This window comes from Myxocyprinus asiaticus, chromosome 4 (genome assembly GCF_019703515.2).
Source record: "Myxocyprinus asiaticus isolate MX2 ecotype Aquarium Trade chromosome 4, UBuf_Myxa_2, whole genome shotgun sequence".
In the NCBI taxonomy this organism is placed as follows: domain Eukaryota; kingdom Metazoa; phylum Chordata; class Actinopteri; order Cypriniformes; family Catostomidae; genus Myxocyprinus; species Myxocyprinus asiaticus.
In genome coordinates this window covers 44,079,803-44,090,343 of record NC_059347.1, presented here as the reverse complement: position 1 = coordinate 44,090,343, position 10,541 = coordinate 44,079,803, and the positions used below count along the sequence as shown (strand labels likewise).

At 37.6% G+C, this 10,541-nt stretch overlaps 1 protein-coding gene across 1 annotated transcript; it reads left to right on the top strand.

Moving 5' to 3' along the window:
• Positions 1-516: 516 nt before the first annotated feature.
• On the top strand, positions 517-10,040 carry LOC127440205 (uncharacterized). Its single transcript, XM_051696668.1, has 8 exons — positions 517-731; positions 1,513-1,687; positions 5,174-5,348; positions 5,442-5,548; positions 6,140-6,229; positions 6,412-6,511; positions 6,953-7,142; positions 9,780-10,040. Exons 3-7 carry the CDS (start codon positions 5,225-5,227, stop codon positions 6,991-6,993), a joined length of 462 nt encoding a protein of 153 aa, XP_051552628.1. The 5' UTR covers positions 517-731; positions 1,513-1,687; positions 5,174-5,224; the 3' UTR covers positions 6,994-7,142; positions 9,780-10,040.
• The last annotated feature ends 501 nt before the right edge of the window (positions 10,041-10,541 follow it).

Here is a 10,541-nt window from a genome sequence, read left to right as displayed (position 1 = left end):
GTATTTATGGGTGTATCTGTAAATGTGTGTTTGTGTAGGAAAGAACAGTTCTTAAAATTAGGACGTATTACCAAAATAAGCTTGACTCCCTGAAGAGGACACTGAATATTTACCAGGAAAAGGTGGCCAGAAAACATGCATACTGGGAAGAGAAGGTCAGTGTGAGTCACAGGTATCATCAACTTTGTAATACTTCCTCCTATTTCCCAAATTCTCCTCATTGTGAACTCAGCACATCAAATCCCCATTTCAGGTTCAGGCAGGCCTAAACCTAATTGTAACGTTAGTGACCTGTTTAACCTGTTGCAGAGACAGCAAGGGATGCTTTTGTGCTGATGTTGCCTCCAAGCTACTTATCTATCTTAACCAGCAAGAGTATCAACAGCTCAGCCAGCTTCACCAGAAATACTATGCTGGTCGACAAGCTTTACCAGCTGAGTTTAACTCAGACTCGCATAAACTAGCTTGTAAATTAATGCTGGTCTAAAGCTTTCAGCACGGTGGTCCACAACAACATGGGTTTTCTTTCACTTCGCAGATGATATTTGATTATAATCTGAGTAATTATGTCATAATGCTGTTATTTGGCTAGGATTTGCTTTGTTTTCTTGTGTGATATTTAATATTCCTCTGATCAGACTTCGGAGAGTCTGAATGACCGATTTCAGGAGCAACACGAAATGCTTCAGGAGAGGAATCAATAAAATTTAGCAGCATGGGACATGGAGAAGGTATGGCATTATGATAAACCAGTGTTGGGTAGTAATGGACTACATGTAATCTGTATTATGTAATCAGATTACAAAAAGGAATTAGATTACATTACATTTTAAATATGTGTAATAAAAGTACAGACACCAAATTGCTGTTTTATTCAATTTTCACTTATGTTTAAAGGTAATACATTGGGTTAAATACAAGTTAGGCCCAATTGACATCATTTGTGACAATGCTGATTCCCATAAAAATTTATTCCGATTTATCCCTCCTTTTCTTGGGGGTCTTTTTGGGGTTTTAGGGTGGAGGGTGTTACGTCGTCATGACAGTGAAGTTGAAAAATTGGATATTACTTTACACAGAAAAGGTTAGTAAGCGATTTTATCATAATAAAATTATGTTAACAGGCATACTGTGTATGTCTTGCGCCTATAATTTTGAAACAGTAAGTATTTTAACGTTTACAGATTAGCCCCATTCACTTCCATTGTAAATGCCTCACTGTAACCCAGATTTTTGCTTTTTTTTTTTTAAAGAAAAGGAGGGACAGGTCGAAATACATTTTTGTTGTAATCAACATTATGCCACAAATGCTGTCGATTGAGCTTAACTTGTATTAAACCTGGAATATTCCTTTAATGAAAGGGGTGCAAATTGGTGCTTAATGCACTTAAAATTAGATTTTCAACAAAACATGCAATAAGTAATACAAGAGTAATCAGATAAAGAACCTAGCATGTATGATTTCTATGAGATGACATTCTTGAACTGTGATGTACTTCCCTGTGCCATCAGGACTGCAGTGATTCAGATGTATCACTAGATGGCACGCAAGCTCATCTGGAGGCTCTGAAGGATAACCTGTTGAAGAGAGAGGGAGATCTCAATGCTCATGGAATGAAAAGAGAGGGTGACAGATCCTGTTGAACAGTCAGCATACGCTAACCTCTTCAGTGCTGTTATACAACAGGTGCTTTTAAAAACTATGAGATGACAAAAGTTATAAAACCTTCACCTCTCATCTGTACTACAAATTGATTTATCAGAATCAGATTTAGAATGAGCTTTATTGCCAAGTGTTCTCACATACACAAGGAATTTTTTTTGGTGATAGGAGAAACGCTCAGTGCTTTGTAGCGCCGGCCAGAGGTCAACAGTTCAAAGAGGGAGTGGGCAGGGTGTGTGGGGTCCAGACTGATTCTAGCTGCACGTTTCCTCACTCTGGAGACATACAGGTCTTGGAGGGTGGGCAGGGGGGCAACAATATTCCTCTCAGCAGTCCTTACTGTCCATTGTAGTTTCCTTCTGACTGAGTGCGGGAGGATTTCTCCTGAAGTCCACTATCATCGCCACTGTTTTGAGCGTGTTCAGCTCAAGGTTGTTGTGACCACACCAGACAGCCAGCTGATCAACCTCCCGTCTATATGCAGACTTGTCACCATCGCAGATGAGGTCGATGACCATGGTGTCGTCTGCAAACTTCAGGAGCTTGAGAGAGTGGTCTTTTGCAGTGCAGTCATTCGTGTACAGGGATAAGAGCAGTGGAGAGAGAACGTATCCCTGAAGAGTACCAGTGCTAATGGTGAGATAGTGAGGGTCCCGGATGTGAGCTTCCCCAGTCTCACTAGCTGCTGCCTATCTGTCAGAAAGCTGGTGATCCATCGACAGATTGGGGTGGACACGGAGAGCTGGGTCAGTTTGGTTGAAACAAAGATCAGGCATGATGGTATTGAGGCTGAACTGAAGTCCACAAATAGGATCCTTGCATAAGTTCCAGGTCTGTCGACGTGTTGCAGGATATAATACAGTCCCAAATTGACAGCATCATTCACAGACCTGTTTGCTCGGTAAGCAAACTGAAGGGGGTCCAAGAGGGGTAGGCCAAAACCAGTCTCTCAAACAAATTCATGACCACAGACTTGAGAGCGACAGGTCTATAGTCATTATTCCTGTGATTTGGGTTTTTTTGAGGACCGGAATGATGGTGGAGCATTTGAAGCAGCAGGGATGTTCACACTGCTCCAGTGATCTATTGAAGATCTGTGTGAAGATGGGGGTCAGTTGGTCAGCGCAGACAGGCAGGTGAAACACCATCTGGGCCTGGGTCTTATTGCTAGCATATTTCATATTCTGAGTTTATATTCATATTCTGGTTTCTCAGCCAGTGATTCCTAAACAGGGGTATGCATACAGTTGAAGTCAGAAGTTTACACACACCTTAGTCAAATACATTTAAACTCAGTTTTTCACAATTTCTGACATTTAATCGTAGAAAACATTCCCTGTCTTATGTCAGTTAGGATCACTACTTTATTTTATTTTTTTATTTCTTTCATCACATTCCCAGTGGGTCAGAAGTTTACATACACTTTGTTAGTACTTGGTAGTATTGCCTTTAAATTGTTCAACTTGGGTCAAACATTTTGGGTAGCCTTCCACAAGCTTCTCACACTAAGTTGCTGGAATTTTGGCCTATTCCTCCAGACAGAACTGGTGTAACTGAGTCAGGTTTGTAGGCCTTCTTGCTCGCACACGCTTTTTCAGTTCTGCCCACAAATTTTCTATCGGATTTAGGTCAGGGCTTTGTGATGGCCAATCCCAATACCTTGACTTTGTTGTCCTTAAGCCATTTTGCCACAACTTTGGAGGTATACTTGTGTCATTGTCCATTTGGAAGACCTATTTGCGACCGAGTTTTCACTTCCTGGCTCATGTCTTGAGAAGTTGCTTCAATATATCCACATCATTTTCCTTCCTCATGATGCCATCTATTTTGTGAAGTACACCAGTCCCTCCTGCAGTAAAGCACCCTCACAACATGATGCTGCCACTGCCATGCTTCACGGTTGGGATGGTGTTCTTCAGCTTGCAAGCCTCACCCTTTTTCCTCCAAACATAACGATGGTCATTATGGCCAAACAGGTTGATTTTTGTTTCAATAGACCAGAGGAGAGTTCTCCAAAATGTAAGATCTTTGTCCCCATGTGCACTTGCAAACTGTTGTCTGGCTTTTTTATGGCAGTTTTGGAGCAGTGGCTTCTTCCTTGCTGAGCAGCCTAGGTTATGTCGATATAAGACTCGTTTTACTGTGGATATAGATACAGTACTGTGCAAACGTTTTAGGCACTTGTGAAAAATGTTGCATAGTGAGGATGTCTTCAAAAATAATGAAAAAATATTTTTCATTTATCACCTAATGTCATACAAAGTCCAGTAAACATAAAAAAGCTAAATCAATATTCGGTGTGACCACCTTTGCCTTTAAAACAGCACCAATTCTCCTAGGTACACCTGGACACAGTTTTTCTTGTTGGTTGGCAAATTGGATGTTCCAAGCTTCATGGAGAATTCACCATGGTTCTTTTATCAATTTAGGCTGTCTCAACTGCTTCTGTCTCTATATGCAATCTCAGACAGACACGATGTTCAGTTTGGGGCTTTATGGGGGCCATGACATCTGTTGCAGGGCTCCCTTTTCTTCTATTCTAATCTTTTCTATTTGCAAAAGTAATGTTTGGGAGTCTAACATTTAAATTTCCTATTGACACACTAAAGTTGAAGATATAAATAACCATCTTAAGACAAATGCTTTTGTGAAACATCTTATGTGCCTAAGACTTTTGCACAGTACTGTATATATAAAAATGACATAAATATTGATCTCACCCACAATTATTATGTCACTTCTGAAAACACTGAGTCCACTGGAGTCATATATGTTACTTGTATGCTGCCTTTTTATGCTTTTTGGAGCTTCAAAGTTCTGGTGACCATTCACTTGCATTTTTATCGATTTATTACCTATAAAACAATATTTATGACTTAAAAATATTAGGGCTGTCAATGGATTAAAATGACTTATAAAACTACTAAAAGATTAAAACATGGTTGTAATTTATGTTAGGATTTTCAGTTCCTTTCTAAAAAAAAAAAAAGAAAAAAAAAAAAGAAGAAGAAACAAATGTGTGTGTAACGGGAGCCAGCTGGTACGTGGTCGCTGTGCGGTAAGTGTAAATCTCACTCCCCTGGCCTCAAGAGGTGCACTAGCGACTGATGCCATGGGCTGTAGCCTTTAGCCTCCTTGTTAGCGCGTCCGCCTCCCACGCCGGTTCGTGGAGCAGGATGTTACATGTGCAATATGTTTTATACAGTTTTATAATTTTTATACAGTTTTATAAATTTTTGTGGATGTCACTTGAAGCAAAATGTGCCACTTAGTCTGTTTTTCCTCTACAGTATTTATTGTTTTAAGTTACTTTAAAAATATTAATTATTATGCTAAATGATATCCAGTATAATGAGTTTAAAGGAACACATTTTTGGTTTACTATCAGTGAAGAGGTATAAGCCCTACAGATGTGGATGTGGGAGTACACAAGACAAAAAAATGTTGGGAAACACTATTCTAAGCCATTAATAATTGTTATCTTATGGGTAATTTCTCTCTGTATTCCAGGCTCATCATGTTTATGGTGAGTTGGTTGAAGCTAAGCAGCAGTTTGTCCAAATGGCAGTGGACAACCAAAAAACTCTGACAGAGATTAAAGAAAGTCTAGAACAAACCATAGAAGAATCCAACCAGAAGACTGATGAGGAACAAGAGAATACACAACAGCAAACGTGGGATCATGGTAATTGTTTTCTAAAGAGTCAGAATATAACTTAAAAGACTCCGCAACTCTGAACGTAAGCATCTCCTAATTGAATGACATGTTTTAACTCAGGGCAGAGCCAAAGGTGGATGAAGGATCATAGGCCAGCTTACTCCATCATGAGGTCATACAAGCGGCTTTGGAGTGCATTAGAGCTGGAGCTACATCCACCGTCATTGGTAAATTGGTGACTGTGTAAATGATTAATCGTCTCCTTATGTATCAAAGCATAGATGTGAACATAGTAGTTTTGTTTTTGTATTATTCCTAGAGTCTGACACAAATGAGGCTTGGGCAGCAGAGCTTGATGAAAGAGTCAAAGTATATGGCAAACAGACATAAACATACAAATTTTATTTTGCACTCAGTCTCACTTTCCAAGGTTATAATAGTTTTTAATTTTTAATTTAGTTTTTTAATTTTATTTTCTGTGTGTCCATTCAATTTAGTTCAGTTGTCAATAGTTTTCACTTTGATAGTTAGTTAAGTTTAGTGCTTAGTTTTAATTTTTTAAATTTATATTTGATTTTAGTTTTAAGATTTTAGGGTTGCCAAAGTTAACGCTTTTCACTGTATATCAAAAACAAAAATGTATTTGTGGTCGTTTTTACTGGAGTTATGAAAAACTTATTTTAGTTTTAGTTTTCCATTTATGTTGAAGTTAAACTGTGACATTGAAGTTTTTCTTTTTAGTTAATAAACATTTTTCATTTAGTTTTTATTAAGGACAATAATACTGCTTGATACTCACTTTTTTCCTCTCTTTCTAGAAGTTTGAGGTGAATTTTGGACAAAATGGATACTTAAATGTTGAAACTGAGAAGAGTTTAGGGCAGCAGCTGTTATTGCTGCAAGCTGAGGTGATGACAGCATATCAAAAATCATTTTTCAGTGTATAAACTAAACTGACCTAACTCAGTAATCTTAAATTTCAATATTAATCCTGAATATTAGACTCTCTAAATATGCCACAGTAATGGTCTCAATTGAAGTCAGTCTGTTTGCTATTCATCTGACCTCATATTCCTCCTCTGTCTATTAGTTAAATCAACTCAAAGAAGAAAATAAGAAGATTATTGACAACTGCACCGCTGAAAGAACCATGGGAAAGAAGTACTACAACATAGTGGAGGATATGAAAGGCATAATATATCACCCTCATATAACTTGACCAAAGACATAGAAATCAGTTAGTATACTATAGGAACTGTTGCCAGACACAACATGAACTGTTATAGCCCTTTTATGGGTATCTACAATTTAATCTGAGGCTTTGGACCAAATAGCTCCAAGACTCTTGAATGGTTTCCCAGACATTCTTTTTTTTTTTTAAACAGTTGTATTTAAATCCAAAAGTAATACAGATGAATGCCAAAAGAAGGAAAATCAGGGCATTTAAGGTTCATTTAAGGTTTTTAATTATTTTGCCAGGCTTAATGTGAGACATTTTTTTAGTGTATATGTGTATAGACTGTCCAGAATAAGTGACATTGTGATGGGACACTTAGCAAATAGTTGTATATCCTTTAGACTTTTTGACCTGTAAATAAGATGTCCCTGACTTTATGTTTGGTAATGTACAGGTAAAATCAGAGTGTTCTGTCGAATAAGACCGCTGACTTGAGCAGAGCAGGCAAGAAGAGGTCACATCATAGTCACTTGTCTTGATGACTACTCTGTGATCCTGGAGACTCCTCGAGGACCTCACAAGTTTCAGTTTGACAAGATCTTTAACTCAGATTGTTCACAATAATAAATCCTGGAGTCCAGTGGGTAAGTGTGATATTACTGTAATACATCAATAGTTGATATGTACTCAATCTAAAACTATGTTAAACAACATTATTTAACACTATTATGCATGCAGCTTTTATGACCTTTCTTTAAAAAAAAAAACAAAAAGCAAAAATCTGGGTTCCAGTGAGGCACTTACAATTTTTAATGTTAAAATATTCACTGTTTCAAAAGTTTAGCCATAACACGTTAACAATATGTGTGTTAACATGATTTTAGTGTGATAAAATTGCTTTTCTGTGTAAAGTTATAGCCAATTTTACATCTTTGTTGGCATGACGATGTAATGTCAACAAAACCTAAAATCCTAAAACGACTTTAAAAATTACGATTTAAACAAATGTACAGCTCAAATAATACAGTTTTAACAGTAGAATTAATGTAAGTGCTTTTTAAAAATTATAAACCACATCTCTGCTTTTAAACCCTCCAAAAATTGGCCCCCACTTCCATTGTAAGTGCCTTGCTGTAACCTTTTGCTTTTCTTTTTTTTTTAAGAAAAGGAAGGATGAGCCTAAATAAATTTTTTTGGTAATCAACATTTTGCCACAAATGCTGGTGACTGAGCTTAACTTGTATTGAACCTGGAACATTCCTTTAAAATGTTTAACTCGTTTTGGGTACATAATTGTACCCTGGACCTGTTGCGTACCTTTAAAGGTGATGCCTTTGTTCCTTAAACAGTACTTTTTTCCTGAGAGTAAAGATACAAACTTTCCCTATACATTCAAATCAATTTTAAACTAAAATCTTGATGTCCATAAAAAATGTATTGTATGCACACACAGTACATTTCTTTACATACATTTTGGAAAAAAATGAATGGTGCCAGAAATGGATATTAAGACAATTAAAGGCATAGTTCACAACAACAACAAAAATTCACCCCCATGTTGTTTCAAACCCATATGTCTATCTTCCGTGGAACACAAAAGATGTTAGGCAGAATGACAGCCTCAGTCTAGACGTCTGCACGGGCCTTAAAATGAATCCTGAAACCGACCCGTACCAGAGACCGTACAGAAACATAGGATTTTAAGTCTGAACCCGACCCGAACCCGAAAACACACACTCACTTTATAATTGCTGCTCCTAGCAAGTCCAGTTGCAACAGGGTGTATTTTATGTAAGCATCATAGGCAACATTCGTAACAGTATTGTAACAGTAAACATACACAGTTTTAACAAGGCGCTAAACAAGATACTAGAACAGAAGGAAAAAAAAACCATTGGCTTACTGTTTATCAAGTGCCAAAACTTTTTGTTTTGCTTGGTGCAAAACAATCTGGAATAATGTGAAAAAATGTAACAGACACCTCTTTGCAGCCTGAACTTGTTCAAAACATTGAATCTTTGTGAAAACTGCACTAAAAACAAGCTAGATGCAGTGCAGTGAATCAGAACACAGGTGTCTCAACATTTGTTTTTGAAACTTAAAGTTCTTCTTAACTTGACACTGTGTCAAAAAAATGTGCCCGTCTTGTGCGAGACGCTGAAGAAACAGCAAGACAAGGTGCAACAGTCAAATATGTCTGTCCAGCATGTGTTTATAAAGGAAAACAATGGGAAAACAAAGCAGACACACGAAAAACACTTTTGGTGTGAACGGCCCTCAATTCATCTGTTCATGCGTGTCTTTGAGTGAGCGTGTGTGAGTGAAAATAGCTATGTAGGCCTGTTTAATTTTTCATTAATTACAGTCTCAACCCGGACCGAACTCATACTTGAAAAACTAAACCGAGCATAAAACCTGGCAGTTTTTTAGGTTCTGTTGGGCCCGGGTCGGGTTGCAGACCTCTACCTCAGTCACCATTCACTTTAATTGTATGTGAAAAAAGATGCAATAAAAGTGAATGAAGACAGAGACTAACATACTGCCTTACATCTCCTTTTGTGTTCCACATAATAAAAATCAAAAAATCAAATGGGTTTCAAAACAAGAGGATGCATAAATGATGACAGAAATTAAATTTTCAGGTGAACTATACCTTTAAAGGAATACTTCACCTAACATCTGGCATCCCAGATGTGAATGACTTTCTTTATTCTGCAGAACACAAATTAATATTTTTAAAAGAATATTTCAGCTCTGTTGGTCCATACAATGCAAGTGAATTGGTGTCAAAATTTTGAAGCTACAAAATCCAAATAAAGGCAGCATAAAAGTAATCCATATGACTCCAGTAGAAGAAATCCATATCTTCTAAAGCAATATGTTAGGTGTTAGTGAGCAGGTGTTAGTAATTCATTTTTTATTAGAATGTGAATCACCAAAAACAAGCAGAAAGTGAAAGTGAAGGAAAAAGGACTTAAATATTGATCTGTTTCCCACCCACACTTATCATATTGCTTCAGAAAATATGGATTTAACCACCAGAGTTGTCTGGAGTACTTTTATGCTGCCCTTATGTGGATTTTGGAGCTTCAAAATTTTGGCACCCATTCACTTGCATTGTATGGACCAACAGAGCTGAAATATTATTCTAAATATCTTCATTTGTGTTTAGCAGATAAAATAAAGTCATACACATCTAGGATGGCATGTGGGTGAGTAAATGATGTGAGAATTTACATTTTTGGGTGAACTTGCTTAAACAATGTCTTTAATTTGAACAGATTGGAAGAGGTGAAGAATGCTAAATAGATGCACATTTCTCCAAGGCTAATCCAGTGTGCGATTGATGGCTTTAACGTATGCATCTTTGCGTATGGCCATACGGGTTCCGAGAAAACCTTCACAATGGTTGGAGATAGAGATCGGAAGAACCCAGGAATCATCCAGAGAACCTTCACCAAGATCTTTGAAATCATCCAGAAGAATGATTCTAAATTTGAGTTTAAGTGTGGTATACTTTACATGTTTAATGAGCTGATGTTTGGTAGTCTTTACACTCTACTCTCATTCCTCCTTTCTTCTCTCCTCTCATCATCTTTTTTTGTCCATCTTCAGGTTTCAGCCTACATGTTGGAGCTGTACAACAACCGCCTAAAGGATCTCTTTGTAAGCCCCACTGAAGCATTCTCCAAGCAAATCCAAATTAAGAGGGACAGAAAGGGGCTTGTGTTTACTCAGGGAGCAGAGACAAAGGAGGCAACCAGCGCCAGTGAAATCTTTTCATTATTCGAGCAGGGCTATGCAATCTGTCACATTGCAGCCACAAGTATGTGCTTAATGAAACTTCAAAGGAGTCCAGTTAAATGGTTTGGATTAATTGCTTTAGTTGCAGTCAGGATGAATGCATGCTAAGTACATGATGACCTAGCAGAACTGCTTTTGTAGGGACTGTTGCCAAATGTCCTAACAAAGGAGGTGGTCCTTGAGTGTAACTGTGTAATGTGTCTGAGAACAGGCATAATGAGTAATTTAGGGTTATAATG